The sequence below is a fragment of the Lutra lutra genome, chromosome 1 (assembly GCF_902655055.1).
Source record: "Lutra lutra chromosome 1, mLutLut1.2, whole genome shotgun sequence".
Classification (NCBI taxonomy): Eukaryota; Metazoa; Chordata; class Mammalia; order Carnivora; family Mustelidae; genus Lutra; species Lutra lutra.
In genome coordinates, this window is record NC_062278.1 from 170,182,118 (window position 1) to 170,209,280 (window position 27,163).

At 45.6% G+C, this 27,163-nt stretch overlaps 1 protein-coding gene across 1 annotated transcript in view; it reads right to left on the reverse strand.

Moving 5' to 3' along the window:
- SLC6A11 (solute carrier family 6 member 11) overlaps positions 1-27,163 on the reverse strand; it is a 126,365-nt gene that overhangs the window by 22,622 nt on the left and 76,580 nt on the right. Inside the window, exons 7-8 of the mRNA XM_047744689.1 lie at positions 12,632-12,735; positions 7,385-7,509 (exon numbers count right to left, since the gene is read on the reverse strand). Of these exons, the coding sequence (XP_047600645.1) occupies positions 7,385-7,509; positions 12,632-12,735 (229 nt within the window). The remainder of the gene's footprint in view (positions 1-7,384; positions 7,510-12,631; positions 12,736-27,163) is intronic.

Here is a 27,163-nt window from a genome sequence, read left to right on the forward strand (position 1 = left end):
TTTTTCAATACCAAATTTTGGCTTTGGAATTGTATTGTGTGTGTCTTACAAATTTGTTTGTTTCTACTAACTCTGGGTTTAATTTATACTTTTTCTTTTGCAGCTTCTTCAGCTAGAAACTTAATTTTTTTTTACTTTAAATCCTTCTAATTAGGCATTCAAAATTATAAATTTGTCTGTAAGTACTTTAAATGCATCCCACAAATTTTGGTATGTTATATTTTCATTACCATGCAGTTTTCTTTGACCTGTGGGATATTTAGAAATGTGTTGCTTAGTTTATACATACTTGAGGATTTTCTAGTTATATTTTTGTTATGGAAAATTTAATTCATTGGTAGTCAGAGAATATACCTTAAAATTTCAATCTTTTGAGATTATTGAGACTTTATTTATGGCTCAATTTATATCCTATCTAGGTGCATGCTTCATGTTCATTTGAAAAGAATTGTACTTTGCAGTTGTTTGGTGCAGTGTTTTATAAATGTCAATCATGCCAAGTCATTGATAGCTTTCCAATATCTACCTCTGTATTAGTATTTTGTATAGTTGTTTTAACACTAGTGAGCAAGGGATATTAAAAATCTCCAACTGTGGTTATAGCTTTGCCTATTTTCTTTTTTAGTCTGTCAGCTTTTGTTTCATGTAATTTAAATGTCTGTCACTATGTAGCAACACATTACAAATTAGATATCTTACAAATGAACTGCTTTTATAAACATTATGAAGTGTCCCCCTGTTATCTCTAGTAATAGCCTTTGACTTGAAGTCTATTCTAATATTAGTATACCAAAGCCTCTTTTCTTATGCTTGTTGTTTGGAGAGTATGTCTTTTCCCTCTGTTTTACACTTTGTCTGTGTCTTTAAAGTGTGTCTCTTTATAAAAAGCTTATAGTTGAGTCTTGCTTTTTTACTCAGTCTGATAATCTCTGCCTTTTACTTGGAGTATTCAGCCCATTTACATTTAATGTAATTATAGATATGGGTAGGTGTAAGTTTACCATTTCATATTTGCTTTCTTTTTGTACCTTCTGAATTTTGGGGGGTTTCATTTGTTTACTCTGTTGTGTTTTTCTTGCCTTCTTTTGGGCTAATCAATATTTTTACATATTCAGTTATATTTCTTCTAAGCTTTGTAGCTCTACCTCTTATTATTATTTTTTAAGCAGCTGGGCCAACAATATGCATCCATAATCCATCAAAGTCTACCTAGAGTTAAAAACATATCACTTAATCCTGCTAGCACAGATCTGACACTTTCCACTTCTGATGATCATTCTGACGTTTTCTGCCTTGAAACAGAATTTAGGACTTAACCACATCAGTACTTAAAAAATGAAAACAAATACTCCAATTAAAAGACATGGATAATCAAGACAGTATAAAAAAGCAAGACCCAATTCTAAGCTGTCTAAAATTTCAACCTCTAGGAGAGGGTACCTGATGAAAGAATCACAGAAACACAGCAAGGAACATGTGGGTGAGGGCCACAAATTTCAGTGGTAGGATCAATTCTTCTTTAATTTCCTGGTTGACCCATTCATTCTTTAAAAGGATGCTGTTTAGTCTCCATGTATTTGGGTTCTTTCCAAATTTCCTCTTGTGATTGAGTTCTAGCTTTAGAGCATTGTGGTCTGAAAATATGCAGGGAATGATTCCAATCTGTTGATAATGGTTGAGATCTGATTAGGACCAAGAATGTGATCTATTCTGGAGAATGTTCCATGTGCACTAGGGAAGAATGTGTATTCTGTTGCTTTGGGATGAAAAGTTCTGAATATATCTGTGATGTCCATCTGGTCCAGTGTGTCATTTAAGGCCTTTATTTCCTTGTTGATCTTTTGCTTGGATGATCTGTCCATTTCAGTGAGGGGAGTGTTAAAGTCCCCTACTATTACTGTATTATTGTCGATATGTTTCTTTGATTTTGTTATTAATTGGTTTATATAGTTGGCTGCTCCCACGTTAGGGGCATAGATATTTAAAATTGTTAGATCTTCTTGTTGGATAGTTCCTTTGAGTATGATATAGTGTCCTTCCTCATCTCTTATTATAGTCTTTGGCTTAAAATCTAATTGATCTGATATAAGGATTGCCACTCCTGCTTTCTTCTGATGTCCATTAGCATGGTAAATTCTTTTCCATCCTCTCACTTTAAATCTGGAGGTGTCTTCAGGTTTAAGATGAGTTTCTTGTAGGCAACATATAGATGGGTTTTGTTTTTTTTATCCATTCTGATACCCTGTGTCTTTTGATTGGGGCATTTAGCCCATTAACATTCAGGGTAAGTATTGAGAGATATGAATTTAGTGCCATTGTATTGCCTGTAAGGTGACTGTTATTGTATATTGTCTCTGTTTCTTTCTGATCTACTTCTTTTAGGGTCTCTCTTTGCTTAGAGGACCCCTTTCAATATTTCCTGTAGAGCTGGTTTGGTATTTGCAAATTCTTTCAGTTTTTGTTTGTCCTGGAAGATTTTAATCTCTCCTTCTATTTTCAATGATAGCCTAGCTGGATATAGTATTCTTGGCTGCATGTTTTTCTCGTTTAGTACTCTGAATATATCATGCCAGCTCTTTCTGACCTGCCAGGTCTCTGTGCATAAGTCTACTGCCAATCTAATATTTTTACCACTGTATGTTACAGACTTCTTTTCCCGGGCTGCTTTCAGGATCTTCTCTTTGTCACTAAGACTTGTAAATTTTACTATTAGGTGACGGGGTGTGGACCTATTCTTATTGATCTTGAGGGGGGTTCTCTGAACCTCCTGGATTTTGATGCTTGTTCCCTTTGCCATATTGGGGAAATTCTCTCCAATAATTCTCTCCAATATACCTTCTGCTCCCCTCTCTGTTTCCTCTTCTTCTGGAATCCCAATTATCCTAATGTTGTTTCGTCTTATGGTGTCACTTATCTCTCGAATTCTCCCCTCGTGGTCCAGTAGCTGTTTGTCCCTCTTTTGCTCAGCTTCTTTATTCTCTGTCATTTGGTCTTCTATATCGCTAATTCTTTCTTCTGCCTCATTTATCCTAGCAGTGAGAGCCTCCATTTTTTATTGCACCTCATTAATAGCTTTTTTGATTTCAACTTGGTTAGATTTTAGTTCTTTTATTTCTCCAGAAAGGGCTTTTATATCTCCCGAGAGGGTTTCTCTAATATCTTCCATGCCTTTTTCGAGCCCGGCTAGAACCTTGAGAATCGTCATTCTGAACTCTGGATCTGACATATTACCAATGTCTGTATTGATTAGTTCCCTAGCCTTTGGTACTGCCTCTTGTTCTTTTTTTTTGTGGTGAATTTTTCCGCCTTGTCATTTTGTCCAGATAAGAGTATATGAAGGATCAGGTAAAATACTAAAAGGGTGGCAACAACCCCAGGAAAATATGCTTTAACCAAATCAGAAGAGATCCCAAATTGTGAGGGGGGAGAAAGGGGATAAAAAGAGGTTCAGAAAGAAAGAAAAAAAAATTAAAAAAAAAAAAACCAATAAAGAAAAAGTATAAAAAGGAAAAAATATATATATATATTAGATAAACTAGTTAAAAAAATGTTAAAAAAGAAAAGGGTAAAAGTTAAAAAAATTTAGCAGAAGAAGAAAAAAAAATTGAAAAAGAAATAAAAAAAAATTAAATTAACTGCAAGGCTAAAGAATCATGGGGAGAAAGCCATGAGTTCCATGCTCTGCTTTCTCCTCCTCTGGAATTCCGTTGCTCTCCTTGGTATTGAAACTACACTCCTTGTAGGTGAACTTGATCCTGGCTGGGTTTCTTGCTTATCTTCTGGGGGAGGGGCCTGTTGTAGTGATTCTCAAGCGTCTTTGCCCCAGGCGGAGTTGCACTGCCCTTACCCGGGGCCGGGCTGAGTAATCCGCTGGGGTTTGCTTTCAGGAGCTTTTGTTCCCTGAGCGCTTTCCGTAGAGTTCCGGAGGGCGGGAATGAAGATGGCGGCCTCCCGGTGTCGGGCCCGGAGGAGCCCACTCCTCAGTGCGCCCCCAGAGAACAGCGCCCAATGACTCCCGCCACCGTGGCCTCCGGCCGCGCTCCGAGCTGACCGAGCCTGCAACCGGTTCAAGGTAACCCCGAGCTGAGAGTCACTCCTCGGCTCTCTGTAGCCGGCTTCCCTGTTCTAATACCTGTGAGCTCTGCGACACTCAGCCACCCCAATCCTTCAGTGACCCTGTGGGACCTGAGGCCACGCTGACCCCGCGCGGGCTTCACCCCAGTTAAGCCTCTGGAGCGATGTCCCTCAGCGGAACAGACTTTTAAAAGTCCCGATTTTGTGCTCCGTTGCTCCGCCGCTTGCCGGGAGCCAGCCCCTCCCCCCGCGGTCTATCTTCCCGTCGCTTTGGATTCACTTCTCCGCCAGTCCTACCTTTCAGATAGTGGTTGATTTTCTGTTTCTAGAGTTGCTGTTCTTCTTCTCTTCGATCTCCCGTTGGATTTGTAGGTGTTTGTAATCTTTAGATTAGCTATCTAGCTGATCTCCCGCTACCTGAAGTAGACTCAGCCTGCTACTTCTCCGCCATCTTGACTCCTCTCAGTGGTAGGATCATAGCATGACAAAATCTGAGCCCTGTGACAAGTGCATGTTGCCTTTCTGGATCAGGTTCCAGGTATTCTGGGACATCCCACTGAATATTCTGCCATTTAATTAGGTATCTTCCAAAAAACATTCATCAGAAAGCAAGCCGAGGTCCTTCTGAGCAAGGTGAGATGGCTACACATTCACTTGCAACTTGCAATTTCTCCAAATGGCAGAGACTCCTAAGGAGAATCTTAGCCTCACCCACATTGCCCAACAGGGGCACAGAGCAGATTTACCTGCTGGATACAAGAAGCAACACAGGAAGATGAGCCAGAAAAGGCTAGAGCCAGGCTGCACCGCCTATGAGCTGTGTGAACTTGGGTGAACCACTTGGGTAACTCAAGCTCTGAGTTACAGGGTCCTCATCTGCAGTGGGCAGGGGAAAGCCTAGGGCTGCTGTTTATGTGAAGAGTGTCCTCTGCAGGAGTGTGGTGCATATTCTGCACACACAAGTGCAGGACCTTTTAAAGCCTACCTTGCAGAGATGCTGTGAACAGTTTGTGAGGTAGAGTGTTAAAAACAACCACCCCAGAGCCTCACAAGTGAGATAGAGTAAATCAGTTACGATCCATCCATCCATTGAATGGAAGACCACATAACCGTTAAAACTCATGATTGAGATCTCTGTTCATGGAGGCAGAAAGCTCCTTGTGCTTTATTGTAAATGGGAAAATGAAGCCTACAGAATACCAAGGATAATTTGATCTGGTTTCCATCACCACAAGTATGGATATATATGCATGGAAAATCCTGACAGGAGAACCCCAAAGTGTTGTCATATTCAGAGTGCAGAGTTTTTCCTTTGTTAAGATTTCTACATTTTTCCACCATGAATATGCTTTCAGTTTGAAATTAGGAAAAAAAGTAACAAACTTTATTTTTAGTTGGCTCTTTTCCTTTCCATCTATGACTCCTCTTTCAATTTCATCTATAAAATTTAAAGAGTGATATAAAGAGAAAAAATAGTGCTGCAGATATCTTATTCCACTTACTACCTAAGATAGGTGTTAGGAAATTCATTTTATAGAGGAGGAAATGGATTCTTGGAGAGGGCAATCCTCCTGTAGAGAATGCTCTCTCTTCACAGGGCTGCACTGTACTTTCATGCCAGGAAGGAGCATGGATGTTTGGTCAAATGTCAGGTGACCACAGTGGGCAGTAGGATGGCATTGTCAGAGCATGGGCTCTGGAGCCAGATGGCCCATAGTAAGTCCCAGCTGTGTCCCTTCCAGCCTGTATAACCTTACATAAGTCATTTCACCACTCTGAGCCTCAGCTTCTTTATCTGTCAAATAGGGGAAGCAAATGTTGGAGGGCTGAGCTGAGACCACACCTGCCCAGAGCCAGCACTTGCTGAGTGAGACCTTTAGTCATAGTAATATTCTCTAGTTTAGATCTGGACTCTTGAGCTCAGCAGGGACTGTCTCTATCTCTGACATACATTATCCAGAGGAAGGGGGACCCTGAGTGGTCACAGAGAAGAGCTTTGCAGCCATGCACCTGCTCTGATGTCCAGATATCCCACTCTGCCAGCTTGGTGGGTTAGAGGGATGCTTCCTTATCTATGCATGCCACACCAAACAGGACACTGTGGACCAGCATTTTTTTTTTTTAAAGATTTTATTTATTTATTCGAAAGAAAGAGATCACAAGAAGGCAGAGGCAGGCAGAGAGAGAGGAGAAAGCAGGTTCCCTGAGGAACAGAGAGCCTGATATGGGGCTCGATCCCAGGACCCTGGGATCATGACCTGAGCCGAAGGCAGAGGCTTTAACCCACTGAGCCACCCAGGCGCCCCATGGACCAGCATTTTCAACAGAGGCAGTGTGGCTCCCAGGGGTGCCTGGGGGTGGTTGCAATAAGTGGGGGCATGATTAGCATGGAGTAGATGGAGGCCAGAATGGCTAAGCTACCTCGACAAATGGTTCTACTAAATATTCTTGTAGGTGAAAAACTTTAGACTTAATTGGGGTTAGAATGTGTTTGTCATAAAAACACAAACTATTTTCACACTTTTAAAAAAATACACACTGAATTTTTCTAGAATTCAAACACCATGTAAATCAAGGCAAGAGTAATTCACCATTTTGTGTAATCACATTAGCAATAATAACTCTGTAGTGTGTTTGAAATAAACACACATCAATCTATACTTAAGAATGTCTCATTCATCATGATTCTGCATCTTAGAAGAGGGGAAGGGAGAGAGATTCTTCAAGCAGAGGGAACGGTATGTGCAAAGACCCCAGGGTAGGAGGAAGCAAGCAATGTTGCAAAAGCAGACCACCAAAGCAGGGCAGCATGAGGGTGAGGGAATGATGTGGGTGGAGAAGCTACAAAGGCTGGGCAACGATGGCCTTGGGGCCCTGCTAAGAATCCAGCACTGTGAGAAGCTAAGAAAAGCTTTTCATCAGAGAAAGAAATGCTCAGATTTGCATTTTGAAAGCCAATCTCCACATGGAACAGAAGGGGCAGTAGTGGTAGCTGGGAGGCCAGTGGAAGGTTCCTGCAATCACGTAGTTGAGGAGTCACGGGGGTCTGGGCTAGCGGGGAGAGTGTTGCTGGGCAAAGTACATGAAGTGGAGCAATACCCAGGAAGCAAAAGCTATACCACTTGGGGATGTCTTGGATATGGGAGTGAGGAGGTGTCACAGTTTCTCTCCCACAATCCTGGCTTGAGGATGGATGGTGGGGCCACCTTCTAAGACCTGAACCCAGGAGAAGAATGAGCTGAGGAGGCAGATCGTATTTGTACTTTGACCACCAGTCCCCCAAGGCCTCCCTCGCCTTTGGCAGACTTACCTGACTCTGCCACCTCGGCAATGGGCACCCCCTGCTCGTATGCCATGAAGCCCAGGACTGAGAAGATGGCAAAGCCAGCCACAAAGCTGGTGCCACTGTTGAGGCAACAAAGCATGATGCAGTCCCTGTGGGGAAGCAGTGAGAGGGGCTGAGGTCAGAGTGGGAGGAACAGGTACACTGCTCGAACATTCTCTCTGAGCACCATAGCCATTCTGTGGAGCAGGCAGGGCACGGTGGGCACAGACAGCCACATATGCCTGTTGAAGCCATCGTGGTTCAGAGAGGTTAGGTGGCTGGCCCATGGTCACACAGCTTCTCCTGCCTTTCTAGAGGATAAGGTGGGTCGTGGACCAGAAGCGTGGGAGAGGGATGGGAAGGAAGAAAGGCTGGCACGTGAGGAAATACACTACTGAGAAGATATTTGGAAACAAAGCCATGCTCCTCCAAATCCCTGGCAGGAGAGGAAACCAGGGAAAGCAAGAGAGGAGTTATTTCCTGGGAGCTCAAAGCTAGGAGGGCAGGAGAGGCCTCTGAGAAACAGCTGCTTCTCAGTCAGAGGAGCATCCATGGACTTGACACTAGAAGCTCCCACCTGCTTCAGGAGATACCCCGTCATGCCACACTATTTATTGGAGCAGTGCCTCAGAGCCCTCATGGCTCAGTTCCCATGAGGGAGCAACCCTTCCAGGTTGGACACTGCATGGAGGGGTTATCAGAGCAGCGCCTGGCTCTTGCCCTGGGGAGGGGCTTAGCAGCAGAAGCACCAGCATGAAGCTGCAGCCCAGGAGAAATGAGAGAGCAAATGATGGGGCTTTGCCAAGACGAAGGCAGAACCCACAATTCCTAGCCTCTCCTCCCTCAGGCCCAGCATCCTCACGCAGCCACAGAGGGTATCTCAGAGTCTTCTCAGCTGCTGGCTGCAGGCACTGGCCAGTTAGGCTTAGGGCACCTGTGTGCCGCACTTTCCCAGGAGGCGCTCCTAGAGGATCTGGCCAGTCTCTGGTCTGAGGTAGGGCTCTGGGGTGTCCCCATGGTGGTGACGGCTCACGCCACCACAGGGCTGCCTCGGCTCAGACCCTAGCAAGTCTTGTCCCCTGGTTCCATGGCACTTTCCCCTGGCTGGCCCCCCTGTGCTACTTACAGCACTAAGAACTTCCTCATGTGTGTTCATCCCAAACCGGCCTTCTCTGGTGAGCTTTAGTTCTGCCCTTCCTACCAGCCTATACCTCCTTCAGGTTTGGGAGAGCTGAAGAGAGTGGCCCTACATCCCCTTTGAGTTTTTTTGCTCCTTCAGTTAACTGTCCTAGTTCCTTTACCAGATCCTCATCCTGCTAGTGATCTGTAATACACTCCAGCTTGTCTGACCCCTCTTCAAGCACCACGTCTAGGACTGAGACTCAAGAACAGAGCAGGACTCTCACCTCCTCTTCTCCCGACAGCATACTTTTTGTAATGTAACCAAAGGTTACACTAATGTTGGTGACTGTGACACCCAGTTGCCTTGCAATGACTCTGAGGATCAAGGGCATACTGGAGAAGGCATTACCCTGGGGGTCCAGAGACATGTGCTCCACTGCCCCCTGCAATTCTTTTCTCTGGACCTGATCTCACCATAAAACAAAATGCTTGATAACAGTTTCTTGGGCCTTATGAGAGATTATTAATTTTTTAGCAAGTAGTCATCTCCCCCTACCTTCTTCCTTAGGGATGAGTCTATTTCCCTGTCTCATAGGCTTTGGGTTTAGCCACATGATTTTCTTTGGCCATAGGATATTAGCAGATGTGACACAAATGAGGTCTGAGATATACTTATGTGACTGAACTTGTCCTTTATGCCTTCTGTGATTTGCAAGGAAAGGAATTTCCCAGGGGAGCTGCTGTCCTTGCCGTTTGCACCCCACAATGTACAAACATGAAGCAGACTTGAGCTTGCCTACACCTTGGAGCCAAACCCAACCAATTCACAGCCCACTGGAGGGCTTCCCCAGCTGGCCAGGAGACTTGTGAGCAATATAAGCAAACGCTTGTCATGTTAAACCACTGAGTTTTGGGGGCTGTTTGTTACACAGCTTTACTGTGGCAGTGAGTGACTGATTACAAGTCTCTATAAAGAACTCCTCTGGCACTGTGGGTGAGGGCTGGGCTGGCAGATCTGAAGACTATCTGCAAGCCTGATTTCTCTCTTCTTCTTCTTCTTTTTTTTTTTTTTAAGATTTTATTTATTTATTTGACAGACAGAGATCACAAGTAGGCAGAGAGGCAGGCAGAGAGAGACGGGGGTGGGGAGGAAGCAGGCTCCCTGCTGAGCAGAGAGCCTGATGTGGGGCTCAATCCCAGAACCCTGAGATCATGACATGAGCTGAAGGCAGAGGCTTTAAACCACTAAGCCACCCAGGTGCCCCTGATTTCTCTCTTCTTAAAGGGAAATGCAATTCAGGCAAGGTAAGGGGAGATTTATGCCCAAGGTTAGGGTGAAGATGTTCCTTATGCTTATTTCCTGACCCCGCCTCATCAAACAGTGAGAAACAAGGTGGTCCTGGTGAGGAAAACGCTTTCTCTGTATCTTCTATATTCTGGAATTCTCCTCTGCAATCAGAATCTGCAATGTGCCTAGTCCTGTGCTGGGGTTTCTTGAACACTGTGTCACTGAATCTCAAGACTCAGGGAGGAGAATCACATACTCAAGGTTTCAGGGACTTCTACTGGTGAGGATGGAATGTGCATCCATTTATCTCAGACACTAAAACCCATGCATCTTCCAGGAGCTGCACAAAAACAAAGTGCCCCCCCCCCAAGAATTAAGACTTTCAGATTTTGACTCGTGGACAATTATCTGTGAGTACCCATGTGGTTGCTGAAAAACAAATATCCCTTATTGCAAAGTCCCCATCTATCCCCAGAGGTCTCCGGAATGACTGCCTCACACCACAGAAGCACAGTAAAGCACTGAGTAGACTGAGGTCCCTTCCAGCACTGCGTCCCACACCCCAGTCCTCAGAGCACCTGCACTTTCAAGAAGAAGGGGCTTAGCAGCCTGTGTTCTGAAGTGAGGATTTGCCCCGGCTTGGTTCGCTGTATTCCCCATCCCTCTACTTCTTTCCTGCAGGGCACCTTCTAGGTGAGAGCTTATGTAACAAGCGCTTTTAAGTTGGCAGGAGCTGAGCTGGGCTTTGAAGACCTCCAGAAGCTATTATGCTGTCAGAAGAGAGGGTACTAATTTACTCCTTCTGAGTTGGGAAGATCTTCTCGCAGAACAATTTGGAAATAGAAATAAAACGGGCCTTCAGATTTTGCAGTATCACCTGCAATATCATCTGCTTTCTTCTGCCGCTGGGAGGGGGAATAACCTGCCTATTGGATGGGAGAGCAGAAGGGAACTGTGGCAGCCAGCATATTTTACGCATATGCTCGGTGGGGAAGACAGTCGCTACTGCCCCAGAACACAGCCTGAAGACAGGGTGGTCTTGGCCAAATTCTTGTCGGCTGCAGTTGTTGGGAAAAAAACTGGCCATCCCTGTTAGTGAGGAATAGGGGTGCAGGAACCAGACAAACTTGGGTTCAAAGACATGTTCCACCACTGGCCAAGTGAACATGAGCAAGCAACCTACTCTTGGGCCTCAGTTTCCTCATCTGTGTAACAGACGGCTCCTTCCTCGCTTCCTGACACATCATTTGGCACTGTACTAGGCTTGAGGGACAGTGTGGAACAAGAAGACCCAGTCTGTGTCTTCACAGAACTGACAGCCGAACAGTGACCAAATGATTTCTGCAGCGCCCTGCACGGAGGGCTCACGCTGAGTGCTGGCTGCTGACAGGGTGACAGCCGTAGACAAACAGCAACCTTCCCTAACATCCCAAGTGGGTCACATTCAATGCAGACCAGAGGCCTGCTGTGTTCTCCCGGCCCCAGTGCCTTTCTCTTCCCGTCCATGGTGACTGTTCATATAGTGGCTCACAGTGCTCTGCCTCTCATCCCTCAGACCTGCCTCTCCATGAATGCGTGGAAGATAGAGAGGATCTTATGAACAACTTGGCATGGTCAACCACCTCTCCAACAGCCTTCTGTCCAGCTCTACCCGATACCTCTCTGCCCCAGCTCCCCCAGGAACAACAGAACTTGCTGTCTAGCGGCACACTGGATTCTACCATGGCTTTTCCTTACAGCATGCTGGACCTGCTCACTGTCACTTCCTTGTCCTCAGTTTCCCCAACTTATGAACTCTGTAGACTGAGGCTGTGCCACTCCTGATTCTGGAGTGCCACAATGCACATGGTTTTAGTGAATGGATTAATAAAGTGACCATAAAGCTAGCTTTCAGAGAGATATGTGGGAGTCCTGGGATGGAAACCGGGAGACTTCAGCCAGAGTCCAGGTTCTGCTATGTGTAGCTGGAGATAATGTGGGAGGAACTTTATCACTGCTAAATGTTCTTTCAAATGCATGATCTCACTTGAGCCACAGAGCAATTGAGTTATTTGATTAGTAGGTATGAGACCCCCAAAGAGCTACCTACCATGACCAGGCACTGGATGCAGGGGTGGAGAGACCTCAGCAAACAGACCACTGGCCTAGAACTAGAGCTCAGGGTGCCATCTGCATGTGAATCATGCACCGCTAGGCTAGGAGACCTTGGGTGGGTTCTTGCCCTCAGTGGGTCTCAGCCTCAGAGCAGAAATCAGGCTGCAGGCATGAGAAACGAGGCAGCCAAGGCGAGACAGTGTCAAGCTCAGCCCCCAACCTGGGCACCTCCCTTCCCAGTGCTGGGTGTGGCCACATGCAGGAGGCCAGGGAGGAAGGCTGTGGGGGAAGATGGGGCACTGGCCACTCCAGATGGGGACAGGAGAGGAGCCTACATGAAGTGAGAAGGGGCAGGGAGCTGGTTTCTGAACAGAAGACAGAAGAACAAAGCCAGATCTGGGTTCAAGTCCTGGTTTTGCCACTTACTAGCTACGTCACTGTGGGCAAGTCACTTACTTGCCCTGGGATAAATGTATGCCATACAGGGTGGGATGGAGGCCTGAACAAGATTCCTGGAGTGGATTTGCTTTTAGTCTGCAATGTACTCTGAACACATTCATTATTTTCCTAGCTCCTCAGGTGGTCCACTTTGTGACCCTGGGGCAGGGAGAGTCTAAGAAACAAGCCATCTGTCTCATCCTGGCTCCACACAGTGGGAAGACAGCCTGAACTAGCCTGGCCGCACAGAGGGCTTTGGTGGACAGTGGGTAGGGCTGTGAAGTGCTCACCTGTAGCAGTTGTTGTTATAATTGTTATAACTTCCCAGAGCAGTCAGACAACCCAGGCAGATGGCATAGGAGAAAAAGATCTGCGTCCCAGCATCTACCCAGACCTGCAGGAGGGCACAAAGAAGTCAGCATGAAGAGAAGTCAGATTAGGGGTGGCCCCATTCTTGGAAATCCTCCACCCTCCCTTGTCCTCCAAAAAGTCTAGGCAAAGCAAAAATCAAACTTCCTAACCTTCTCGGGAATGTGCTTTAAGAGTTCTATTATTGGAGATTGCTTCATTAAATACAAATGTCCTTAATTCCAGAATTTTCCAGAGGTTTCCAGAGGTTCCAGAGGTTAACAATTCACTGAACAGCAAGAATTTGGACGTTTAGGTCCTTGCTCCAACTATGTGACCTTGGAAAAGCTACTTAACCTCTCTGAGGCTTAGTCCCCTCATCTGCAAACTGGGGAATGAACTACCCTCTCAGAATTGTTAAGAGGATTCCTGTGATATGGAACGGAAGCTCCTGGGACCTAGCTCATAAGCTAAGGCATATTTAAGCCAAAATGAGTGACTGCTTATCTTTGCGATTAAGAATACCATGAGTAAACTGTCATAGGATTCTGTCCCTAGGAAAATATTTGCATAGTTGATTTGAGCTTAAGAGGTGGCAGGGAAGGGACAGGAGAAGGGGGAGGCCCACCTATATCTTTCACCTTTCAAAACAGATGCATTTTAGGCTTCCTATGTGGTACATAATGGAAACTACTTTCTTAGTCTCCAGGTTCCTCTCTGGCAAAAACTGCTGTTAACAGCACGACATGCACACCAGGAGTTATGATGGCTTCTTTAGCACTTTTCCCCGGGCTCTCTCTGCACTCAGTTCCAAGGAAAATCCATAGCTAAAAGCTAAATGCAGCCAAAGACATTGATGCTTGAGAATCAGGTGCCATCTAGAGAACAAGGCTTTGAACTAAGTACAAATACCCACTAACATTTATTGTGCACTTGTTACATGCCAGGCAATGGTGCTGAGCCCTCTGTGCATTATGGCACTTGGATATTCACAGCAACCCTCTGTGGTAAGTGCTATTATGCACCCCCATTTACAGCTGAGGCAACAGGAACGGAGAAGTTGCATGACTTATTCAAGGCCACACAGCTGGGAGTGGCAAAGGCAGGTCCATGGAGACCACCTAGAAGTCCTCTGGGGTAATCTCCCACCCAACACAAGACTCTCTTTTGACTATTCCTAACAGAATAGTTTGTTTGATTAGTGCTAGTGACAGGAAACTCACTATATCCTGTTGCGGTCCTTTCTTCTTTACAGAGTTCTGACCATTAGAATATTTCTGAAAATGAGAGGAAATCCCCCTTCCTGAAGGTGTTCTTAGTTCCGGGACCATCCAGACCACACCTTCCTCTTCTGTCTGGTAGCACGTTAGAGATTTGGAGATAGCATCGGTGCCCCTTGGATCCTAGAACTCTTCCTTCTCTAGGCAAAATAATTCTATTTCCTCTCCCAGGGATTTGATAATAACAGTACAAGTCACTGTACCCTGGATTAGCTCAAGCTGGTTAAATCATTCAACAAATACTTATTAAAATTGAAGATCATAATGCTGCTTTTCAACCTAAGAAATGAATACATTTTTCTCCCTCACTGGAGTGTCTTGGAACTGATGAGGAACTTAAAGAGAACTCTTTCATGGTGTGTGTGTGTGTGTGTGTGTGTGTGTGTAGGGCAGGGATGCCAGCAGATCAGAGTGGACTGAGACATGGGGAGGAGGGAATGGAAAGATGGAATAAAAAAATAATATAAATAAATAAATAAAAAAAATTAAAAATTAAAAAAAAGCTTTTATAAGAAGTTTTGCCATGAAGGGGAGTTGGGAGATAGGTAATGGAAGTGTAATTTAGGGAGTTTTTTTTTTTTTAATGGCAGAAACTCAAGGATGCTTAAATGTTGATAGGAAGGGTCCAGTGCAGATGAAAGTATTAAATATGTAGGAGAGAAACATATGCATTTTCAAGTCTACCCATTCTGCCTCAGTTTCCCCATTTGCTACCTCAGTGGATTCTCTTTACCCCAATCCAGGGTAATGATCTATACCAGGTACTCAAATCTCCAAGAGGAAGAAAACAGAGGTATTTTGCCTGGAGAAGGGAAGAATTTTAGTGTCCAAGGGCACTGGTGCTTTCACTGAATCTCTAATCTAAGACTAGTAGTAAATCATAAGGAAAGGTAAAACACAGTACAGATGCTAACCCAGGAAACAGAAGACGAGATCGGAGGAGCCACTCAGTGGGGCGTTCAGCATTCAGTCGAGCCCTGTTCCTCAAGTCCCTCACTCTTCCTGAAAATGGCTCTGCAAATTAAATATCCCTCCTCCCAGACCCCTCACTGTCCTCTGGCTGAGCATGTGGGCCACAGTGAGAAAAACCACCAAACTTGTGGGAAATCTGGCTCCTTCATCGTGGCTGGGCCCCATGGCAATTGGCTCCTCTCCACCCAAAACATGGTAAACAAGCCCTTTGTGACTCTGAAAACACCAGAGAGATTTCCATCCACACATCTCAAAGTTGGGACCCCGAAGAATGATCTTCACTTGTGGGAATTTTCCTTGCAAGTCTGCTCACTGAACACATCAACACTAAAACAGACATCTGCTGTTTTTGCCCATCCATCTCCCCTTTTCAGGTAACAGTGCCCTAATTTCCTTTGGGAAAGCCCCCTTCTCCATGGGATGTTCACATGGCCCAGGCCTGGCCAACAAAAGCATTTGTCTTGGCCAGTGATTGGTTCAAGGATGAGCATATGATGCAAGCCAAGCCAATGAAACTTAATCCTGGGACTTTTTTTTTTTTTTTAAGATTTTATTTATTTATTTGTCAGAGAGAGAGAGGGAGAGAGAGCAAGCACAGGCAGACAGAACGGCAGGCAGAGGTAGAGGGAGAAGCAGGCTCCCAGATGAGCAAGGAGCCCGATGTGGGACTCGATCCCAGGACGCTGGGATCATGACCTGAGCCGAAGGCAGCTGCTTAACCAACTGAGCCACCCAGGCGTCCCGATCCTGGGACTTTTTTACTGGAGCTACTACAAATGGGACATATCTTTTTTTCCTGGAGATGTTAATCTTGTAATTGCTGGGGATCGTCCTTGACCATGAGGGAAGAGCCTGTCTGAGAATAAAAACAATGCAGAGGAAAGCAGAGTCTAGAACAAAGAAAGAGGGGCGCCTGAGTGGCTCAGTTGGTTAAGCGACTGCCTCTGGCTCAGGTCATGATCCTGGAATCCCGGGATTGAGTCCCACATGTGGCTCCCAGCTCCACAGGGAGTCTGCTTCTCCCTCTGACCTTCTCCCCTCTCATGCTCTCTCTCACGGTCTCTCTCTCAAATAAATAAATAAAATCTTAAAAAAAAATAGAAGAAAGGCTGATATTGGTATAATGACTTGAGTACCTGGATCCAGCCATATCTGAAATGAATCCTACCCTAAAACATTTCAATTTCAGAGGCCTATAAATTCCTCTTTTTCTTATGTCAACTTGAATAGGACTGCTGTCACTTCAAAACTCAAAGAATTCTGACTAGTATCAACGTTAAGTTCTTAGAAAAACCTAGGGGCTCAAGCCCAAATCCCTCCATCAATCCCAAATTACTGATGAACCAACACTTATTGAAGACCTTCTGCATGCAAAACCCTATGGCATAATCTGAAAGAAGTACTATACAACTATATAGAGCACTGCTTCCCTGTTTCTTGGTGAGAAAAGGTGAGACATTTAGAGGCAAAGGGAGCCAGTACCTAGGAGTGGTTGATGAAGGGCACAATTAACATGTGCTAGAAGAATCAGAGAAGGCTGTCTGGATGGAGGCATAACTTTAAAGACTGGAGAAAGGATGAGAAAGGACATCTTGGGTCTGGAGGTTCATGTGAGAGGAGGGTGTATTCTCAAATGTTTTTTCCCTCTTGTTCTACCTCTATGGTAAAAAGCCTGTCACTATTGTTCTGATGGTTAGCATTGAATCAATACTTTCATATAATACTTTTAGTCCTCCCCCTTTGTGACACTGAGGGTTGGTTCCCAACTACACTGAAATTAGCCAGTAGTCTCAGTTTCTTTTCCATCCCTTTTCTCTAGCATCTAATTAGAAGAAATACTCATTTGTTTCCAGTTAATATGTAAAGGCAATATGTGAATTTATTCTATTTTTCACATACATACTCCATTCTTTTTTTTTTTTTTCCTCAAAATGGTTGTCACCATTTGTATCGACTTGGATGGAACTTGAGGGGATTATGCTAAGTGAAATAATTCAAGTGGAGAAAGACAATTTCCCAGTTTTTAATACTTGTCTATAGCTAGCTGCATGATCAGAATGTACAATTATATTATCTCTTTGACAGTCATGGAGCTGTGAGTTCTACAGGTGACTATAAATTTAATGCTTCCCTGCCCCCGCAACCCAGTCCTTATGTTTATACCTCTCCAGTCAGTTTGGTTGCCTGTAGTTTGTTCTCTAGTAGGTTCCTTAGGCAAGGCTAATGGGAAATAATACTTCCTGGCATCTTGCATGTTCATAACAGTTGACCGATAGCTTTCATACTTGAACATCAGTATGGCTTTATATAATGTCTTTGGTTTCCTTTTTCTCTTCCTGAGTATCTTAAATACCTGTTTAGTTGTCCGCTGGCACTGAGCGCTGCGGTAGGAAAGTCTGATACCATTCTTGCTCACTTACTCTTTTTGTCTGAATGACCAACAGGTTTTTTCTTTTCTCTTTAATATTCAGTCATTTTGATTAAAATAGGTCTTAACGTTTATCACTCTGGGCTGATATTCCCAGGCTTGTGGTGCACTTTTTCAAGATATAATTCAAGTCTTCTCTTTAATTTCAAGGAAAAACTTCCCTGAATTACCCTTTTAGGTAAACAATTTGTTCCTTTCCCCTGCTTTACATTTCTTTTTGGGGGACCCATGTGTATGTTGGACCTTCTTTGTCTACCTTTTATATCACCTTTTCTTCCACTCTTTAAATAATCTCCTTTCTGGCTTTTTTATTATCCTCCTTTCCATCCCCTATTCACCTTATGGTGTCTACTCACCTCTTTATTCCTTCTATTCAGTTATTCCTTCTGAAATGTTCTTTCTTAAGCTGTCCTTTGGTTAGCTTTCTTTTCAAATCTTTTTGTCTCACAATTTCACCTACACTATTACTTATTCACATCTGTTGGTTCTTCATTTTTTTTTTTAGCTTGTTTTGAAATATTAGGTTTGGGTATTCAGCTGTTTTGTGGCCCTGTCTGTGGAATACATACATTATCTATAGGAATACTATTATGCTCAGAATTCTTTTTCTCTTAATAGTTTTTAATGGGATTTGACATGATCCTTTTCCATCGTTCATGTGCAGGTCGGACACATTTCCCTGTCCTCTTACGAGGAGGGTTTCTTGTATGGAGGAATAGGGATGATCCAGGGTAGATTGTCTAGCCTTACAGTTCTAGGTTACCACTTCTATTAGTATAAAAACTGAGACTGTGCAGACAGTACATTCTGAAATTATTACTCTCTGTTCCGTTCCCTTCCCTCATTCCCATCCAAATTTTCTCTTTTTGTTTCCTCTAGCATCTCCATCCTGCTCAAATTGTATTCTGCTCCTAGTGGCTTCTCCCCAGTGTGGGGTTCTCTCTGGCTATGGAGCCTCAGCTGCTTGGTCCCTAGACTTCCCAGGTCCCAGACTTCTGCCCAAGCTTCCTACAGCTCTCCTACTTTCACCTATAACTTGGGGCCCACATATATCCCTCTTAATTTTGGCTGACATTCTAAGATAGCTCCACCAAGCCTACTCTCCTACAGTCCTCTCCTTCTAGGGGTGAATACTCTCCTTCTAGGGGCTGGCTCTCAGCCTTCCACATTCCCTTTGCCTTCATCTTCATCTCATCTCATAGAGTTGACATCATGCAGATGTTATTGGTATCAGTGTTTGGCTCCACCTGTTCACATTTTGTGCTTCATGGAGTCACCTAATTATGCTGAAGATGTTTTTTTGTTTTGTTTTGTTTTACTATCCTGATTTTTCTCTTTTGGTGGCGAGATTCTGGAATATTTTTTAAAGTTTTTTTTTTCCCCCTTCCTGTTGCTATCTTATCTCCTTGGTTCTCAAGAATGTTCAGGGAGCAGATGAAACAAGATTGGTGTTGACTGGAGGTGAGAAAAGAACACCCATGGTTCAGCAATTTGGTAGATGGGGTATAAAAGAAGATGAGCTGGATTTTTAAAGGGAGGATGGAGGTATAAAGTAGGGAAATGGGGAAGTATAGTTTTGGACAAGGCAAGTTTTAGACATCTAAGTGATATGTGCAGGAGACAGATGGAAAGTCAGGGCTAAATACTGTGGCCTGGGCTGGAGACACAGATTTGGAAGTCCTCAGAGTAACTTTACATCTCCTTGGCTTCAGATCCAAACCTTTCTCCACTGGCTTTTTCTATTTTCTACAATTGGAAAACTCAGGTTGATAAAACTTTTCTGCTTAGACACATGCTCACTGGGCATTCAAGAACCAAGAATCTTCAGGGTTAGATTTCTTGAAAAAGTCTCATGAAGAAGCATGAGTATCTTTGCATGAAGTCTGTACCATTAGACTTCTTTACAGATTTGCATAACTGAGGTGTGTCTATGTTCTTAAACATAAGCCTGTCATTGCAAAAATGCAACAGGGCTCCAGCTGTCAGCCTTCCTTTTCATCAGGGAATGAATTAGTTAATTTACCAGGGAGCTGCTATATGTATTAAGATAATTACTGCTGGGCTATGCAGGAATGAACAACGAATCCCCCAAATCTCAATGGCTTAGCACAACAAAAATGTATTTTTTTGCCGACAAAAAGCCAGACCCAAATTGTGAAGGGGTGTTCTTCAATCCAGTGACTTAGCCTTACAAGACCTTCTGCCTTATCATGATACTTCTATCTACATCAACACACCCTCTGATGCAAGGAACAAAACACTGGAGGTTAGCCTAGAAAGTTTTAAGAGCTAGACGTAGTTGTTGCATGTATCGCTTCTGCCCAGCTGTATGTGGGCATGGTCCCAAGCTAAAATCAACGGAATCTGGGAAATGTAGTCTTCCTATTTATAAGGATGAGAAAAGGAAATAGTGAGCTGGTTGGTGAACACGTAGCATTATTTCTGTTACAGGCATTATCCCAAAAGTCTATTCCCCTATTTCTCTCTTCAACTTGGAATTCCATAGGCACCCAGAGATCAAATAAGATCAACGGTGGCTACTGGAATAACTTCATAAAAAGGGAAAAGAGAGACTAATAAAACAGACTGGCAATATTCATGAACACTTCCACCAGTTTGATGATGTCTTAAGAAGTGGAAAACTTGAGTAATGTTTGTTGAAAACCTACCCTGTACTCAAGGCTTTTGTGGACACGATCTCGTCATTTACATAAGCATCTCAGTGAAGTAAGTAGTTTCTCCATTTTTATAGAAGAGGAAATGAATCCATACAAGGTCAAACAGCTTATCAGGTAGAGTCAGGTTTGAACACATAACACCTTGGCTCCATGTTTTACAGAGAAAAGCTGGGGCCTCCCGGTGTGCTGAGTAGTCCTGGAGTCTCAGCTAGGATTTAAACAGCTCTGTAGCTGTCCATTCAAAGACAAAGACAACCCCACCTCAATGAAAGGAAGACCAGGCAACTGAACCCCGTTGACCAGCATCTCCCAGGATGCTAGAAAGCGGGCAGCTCAGTGGAGAAAAGGCTTCCTTTTCTCAACACAATTTGAAGGGAAAATAGTCTCCACAAAACAAACCCTAAGGAAGCTGGGTCAGTAGCTGAGAAACGGATCACTCCCCATGTTCTACAGCAATGAATGGGGGGCGTTCTGGCAGCATGAATGTGGGCGGTCCACATTCAGAGGTTTGGAGAACAGATTTGCATGGGAACAGGGGAGCAGGGCCCCTTTAGAAGAGAGGTGGTCCCTCCCTCTAGCTTCGGTCAACCTCATCCTTTTCAGGGCAACCAGTTCCAATGAGCCCGGGTGCACAGTAGATACAGAAAGCAATGGGTTAGAGTACAACCAGCCTTCTCAACTAGACCCTCAAAGCCCAGCACTGCGCTGCACAGAGTAGGTCCTCAATGATATAAGCAGGGAGAGCAAAGAAGGATGGACAGACAAGGACAAATTCTTCTCTACCCCCACTTAGAAGCCACATTTGTCAAGATAGATGCTCAGTACTGGTTGCCCCAGTCCACATGGATATCGTTTTACAGTTCATAAAGCACCTGCTTATATTCCGTGACCCACAGCTGCCCTGAGGTGGGCATGATTATCCCCAGGTTAGAGACAGCTGTGTGCAGGGCCAGACGCATACTTACTCTCTCCCCATATGCCCATCTTGTCCATATATGTAGAATGTCTCATATCTTAGATGTTTGTGAGTCTTATAGACTCACATGTCTTATAGAGAGAAAAGACTTATCCAGCTTAGGCAGAACCAAGGAGAAGGTCCTTTGGCATATGTGGTTAGCATCTTCCTCTTTTTCTCTTATATACAAAAGCTTAAAAAGATAATGTGTGTGCAACAGATATTCAACACAGTGCCTAGCTCTTGGAGGGCACTAAGGAAGTGCTCAGAAACCTAGCCATGAGCTCTAACAAATGGTAGGTGTTTAGTCAACACCTCCTCAGGATATACCAGTATTCAAAAGCCTGGAAGAAAAAAAAAGCCTCTTCTTTCTTTTTCCCTCTAATACCATGCACTGGGTATCCACCCTGTGCCAGGCACCGTCTTCCCTCAGGGGGCTCACATTCTAGCAGGACGGACCACACACCAATGCAGAGAAGCAGCAACCCCACATCTGGTGGAGAGGAGCAAACAGGGACTACATGGGCTGAGGTCGCAGGGCCGTGGGGCCCAGGGCCTTGCTCGGTAAAGATGCAGCTGCCTCCCTGGGAGCCTAAGAGGGGACTGGAGCTGAAGGTCTCCTTCTCTATGGTGTCTCGTGCAGCATGGACTAGAGGAAGAAGCCCCCTCGAAATGTACTTTCAGACCTATACACGGAGCCATCCGTCAGAGCAGAGGGGCAGTGCCTCTGTGCAGCGTCAAAGCTGATGCCAGTCGGCAGGCCTGCTACATCCATCTCTGTGTTCTGGAGTTGGTGGCAGGTGTGTCACTGATACTCTGAGGTCTCTGACAAATGCAGCATCAACTCATCCTGCCACTAGTAGGAGGAGGTGTGTGGTGACAGTGATGCCAGCCATCACCATCCCAGCTCATCTCTGTTAGCGCCTAGAACACAACAGGGGCTATTCTAAAGGCTTTGCAAGTGTTAGACTCACTGTTGAGCTATGATTATCCCCTTTCTATAGATAAAAAAATGAATGCACAGAGAGGTGAAGTCACATGTCCCTCTAGCTTTGGAGAGATGTACATACTGGTTGCTGTGTGAGGAGTTCGCCTTAGGGACAAATGAGCCTCTGGAACCTGGCCTGCCCTCTGGGAGACCATGCCCAGGGGGAATAAGTTAAATAGGATGGTTTCTGTCAGATGCCTGACTCCAAGCCTTGCTGTGGCTTAAGGAAAGGGTGTGAGCTTTGGGATCAGGAAGACCCAGGTTGGAGACCTGTTTGTCTACTTACCTGCTATACAACCCTGGGCAAGTTACTTCACCTCTCTGAACTTCAACCACTTCATCCGCGAAAGATACTATGAGTGTAAGGTACACAGTGGGGTACCTGGTAAGATTCCCTTAATCTCATTTCTTTTCAGGGCTAACACTTCTCAACTATACCACGAAAACCAGCTCCTGCCTCTTTCCTACCATCCCAGCCCCTTGAGGCCAGGTGAACCAATCAGATTTCTGAGTAGCACCAAACACTGCAGCCACCCTTCACTACCATAGACTTACTTACTTTTAGGGCCTGGAACATGGACACGACAATGAGGGGCAGAAGGAACCAACATCTCATCGCTCCCAGACTCCTTACAGTCCCAATGCCAGTCCAAGAACATATGTGAAAACTGCCAGCCCCAACAACACATGCAGCATTTGGCTTTTGGACCTGAGTAGACAGGACAGGGCTTGGTGGCCCTCCAGGGGCTCACAACCCAGAGCCCTTTGTCTCTTTAACATTTTCTTTTCATACAGGCAGCCACACACAGACACACAAACACACATACACAACACAACTTTTGTAAGCAAACCCTTTGATTGAGGCTGAAACATAACTTATATGGCCTGGCAGAAAATGGCTGAGTTAAGCTCTTTCTTTTCTCCTTTTATATTGGTAAAGATTCTCAAAAGATTAAAAGTAGGTTAGGAGAATAATACAACAGCTGTGTTTCCAGTGTGTACCTGACAACGGCTTTTGTAGAAGTGAATAATTACATGAAAATCACTTCCTTCCCACCTCTTTCTCAGCCCCCTCTGGGTTGCTAGGAGCCCTCTCTCCTTCTTTCGGCTAATGCCACATACAGAAGCTGATGAATACAGTATGGCCATTATGCGGGAAGGGAGTCGGGAGGGAGAAGGATTCAAATGCTCCCTCCCTGGTGGATTCAATGGTGGGGAGAGGGCTATGGGGGAGTCTACTCTGGATATATTTAAATGCTAATGTGCTGGGCAAGCAGGCAGGGCCAGTGGGAACAGTGGTGGGAAGGGGCAGAAGCTCTTGGCTTGGAAGTCCCACTGGAAATATGTTCTGCAGCCTCTGGCTCTGGAGCCAAGCACTTCCCTGGGCAGCCGGCCCCGGGGGCCACCTGGGGCCCTGCCAACTGCCCTGCCAGTAAAGTGTCATTGGGCTGAAGGGTTGCACCGCGGGTGGTGAGGAGCCGTTCAGTTCTGTGGGGGGGGGGGGGGGGGGGTAGCCTGGGTGTGTAGGCTAACCCTGGTGGCCCTTTTGTGTGGAGCAGGGAGCAGGGTCACTGTGGCTGGGTCTCTGCCCAGAGGCTGGACAGCCATGTTCCAGTCACAGAGTGCTGAGGGAGTGGATGGGTGGTTGTTGGCACTGGGCTGATGGCAATGACCTCCAGGCCTTCTGAGGTAGAATCCTGAGGCCCGTGCATGTCTACCCCTTAATCCATCCCATGGGACAACTGCGCCCGTTTTACCAAATGAGTAAACAGAAGAGGTTCTGAGCACCAGAAAGCATGAGCAAGGCCTGAAGATAGCATGCCCCCTGTCCTGAGCTTGTCTCACAGCTGTCCATGCACCGCTGGGGGGTTGCATTTTAGGCCAACAGTGTTCCTCTAGGGAAATGCAACTGGCATTTTGGACAGGACAATGCACTGTGCAAAATGTCCCATTCACTGCAGGGGGCGTTGCTTCACTGGCTCCCACTCTCTAAATGCTAGAGGCAGTCTCAGTCATCACAGAACCCAGAATCAGGCTCCCATGGGTTTCTAAGTGATCCTAAGTGGCTGAGAACCACTGAGGCAGGAGGAATCTGAACTGGCATCAGTGGTTGGGCTGCAGAACCTGCATCCCACCCTGGGAGCAAAAGGCCAGGGTCTTCTGGGCCAAACCAGACATCAGCTCCCAACCCAGCCCCAAAGTGGCTCACTGTCCTGTATCAGAGGAGCAAGCAGCTAAGATGAAGTCTCATCATCTCCTGCCATAACCGCTTCTCTCCTCTAGGAATCATGGAGCTGGTTCAAGGCAGGGAGCCAGGGAAAGCAAAGGCACGCCAGGATGCCCCACACCGTGGGAGAGCCAAGAGGTCGCATACACTGCAGTCTTGAGAAAGGACTCCCTTGTGAGGAACATGAAAAAGGAAACAGCCACAGTTGGTAAAGGCAGCTACCTCTGCATCTGCCCAGAGACAAAGAAGTAAATACACTGAGTCACATCATTATATTCGTTGCTTATTGTCTGTCTCCTCCAACTAGAACAAAGCCTCAATAAGAGCAAGGACTTTCACTTACTTTTTCTTTGATGCACCCCTAGCATTTCACGCACTGCCTGGCACATGGTAAACACTCAAAACTATGTGCTGAGGGGCACCTGGGTGGCTCAGTGGGTTAAGCCGCTGCCTTCGGCTCAGGTCATGATCTCAGGGTCCTGGGATCGAGCCCCACATCGGGCTCTCTGCTCAGCAGGGAGCCTGCTTCCTCCTCTCACTCTGCCTGCCTCTCTGCCTGCTTGTGATCTCTGTCAAATAAATAAATAAAATCTTTAAAAAAAAAAAACAAAAAAAAAACTATGTGCTGAAAGCCCACAGCATCTCCAGACCGTAGGAACAGAGTATTCAAGCCTCATGCAGAGTCCTGGCTACAAGACCAAGTACAGTATGCGCCAGATTGACAGGTTCAGAACACCTGGTTCCAATCCCAGGTTGCCCTGATAGGTCCTGTGTGTTCTCCCTAAAATTCTCTCTCCCAGCCTCAGTCTTCTAATCTGTAAGGAAACTGGATTGTAGTGCAGATGACAAACATGGGGCACACACATAGCACTCTAAATCCTACCAGGGCAGACATTGCTAATCAATTTCACTCTTCTTCCTTCCTATGGCAGACATTGTTAATCAATCCCACTCCAATTCCTGCCCATGGTACACACTGTTAATCAGTAACGTGGCCCCCCCTCAACCCTTCCTCTCATGACAGATATTGCTAATCATTTGCAACATGTTCTTATCCCCCGTCCAGCTGTGGTAGAATTCTACTACCAGTCCGAATTGGTAAGTGAGCTAAAACCTGTGAAAGATGGTCTTCTAGCCCTGATGCCCCAGGCTTATAGAGCAAGGATATGTTTTGGGGTCAGTTGAGACTCATTTTCCTTGGGGTGTTTCAACCTTCCAGTCTTGAAAGCCCAGGAAGACACTGTGACACCCCAGAGTTTATGCTCCTGCCCCCCTCCAGGAACAGACTTCAAATCAAACACAGGAGCCGAAAGACTTTATTAAGGGAAGAGGAGAATGATGTCCCACTCATGGAAATAGACATTTCCAAGGGATTTTCAGCACTTGTCCTGGCCTGGAGGCCAGAAGGAAGAGGAGGAGTGTTCTAGTAGTGAGCAAATGGTATCAGCAAAGGCCTAGCAGTCAGGGAAAAGAAAGATCTATACGAAGTTGCCCCAGAAGATGCTTCTAAGGTAAGCAAAGGACATAAAGAGGGGATGGAACACACCTTCCTGGGCCCCATGGATTCACAGAGCTGGTATTTCATTCATCACGGTATGTTTGGCTGGAAGCTGCTCTGACTTTGGGAAAATGCCTGTGGTGGCCATACAGAGGTTGCAGGAAGATGCTACTTACTCCCTTGGGAAACAGAACTCTGAGAGTGAATGGGAAAGCACTTAAATTCCTGTTCCAAAGAGCCTCCGGGGGGGGGGGGGTCCATGGTGGTGGGGGTGTGGGGACAGTCATAGCAGCAACTAAGCTTTGTCCCTGGCAGAGAGCTTCAGCCCTAGGATGAGCTCCCTTTTGCTAAGTAATTGGGGATGCAGTGAGGAAATTCTTGCATTGCATTGAAAGTTAGGGTAGAAATCACTGAGGTTTTCTGCTGCTAAGAAACTTTAAACAGTTAATCCCCTCCACAACACTGAGCTTCATGTATCTGCTGGGGTGGAGAATACACAAACAATTCAGATCCCTATTTCCTGCTCGGAAGCTTGCAATCTAGCAAGTGAACAAGGGAAAAGGAAGTCAGACAAGCACCTTCCCATGTCTACAGTATCAAATCTGGTTCAGTGCCAGCTTTGCTGGGTGACCTCAGGGAAGCCCACTTCTTTGAACCTCAGTTTCTTCATGGGTATTGTGGGAAGAACAACAGCTCCAGGGTGCCGGCTTTGTTCCAGACACAAAACAAGACAATGTGCGTAGAGTACACACTGGTACCTGGCTCACAGTAAATGCTGCATCCAGTGGGAGGGGCTGAGGGGCCAGAGAGGGGTCATTACTTCTGGCTTGAGGAAGAGTCTGGGAAGCTGAGTAGGTGTGTCCAGGGGGAGAAGCAGAAGAAAAGTCATCTGTTCTGGACAGGCCCCAGAGCCCTGGCCTTCTCTTCAAGCCGGGGTGAGTGCTCCCAGGAGGGGCCAGGCCTACTCCCAAGCTCACGCATCCTCTCCCATGCCCCACAGACAAACCCCAGGGAACTGAGTTCCCCAGGCTTCATTTAGGATTGCACATGTGGGCAGCATCAGGAGTGAGAACAGAGGGGAAACCTGCCATCTCCCTATGGGCCTTCGAGGAACTATGCAAGCTGTTTACATGAGTACCACGTGGGGATGCAGACACCATTTGCTCCTAAAAAAGATAAGTGCATTCTTTTCTATTATCTCAGCAGTAGAAAACGAGGCTCTCAAATCCTCACATGCTTCACTCTTTTCACTGGGGCACTACAAGGCTGACGATTATCTCAGTCCCTCCAGCAACGCTTTGAGCTAGGTACTCTGATTTTCTCCATTTACAGATGGGGATATTGAAGCCTAGAGACGCTGTGGAGGAGGCCCTTCATGACCTAGCCAGTAAGTGGAAGATTAAAACCCAGATCTGTCTGATCCCAAAGCCCTCCTTTGAATTGTCCCA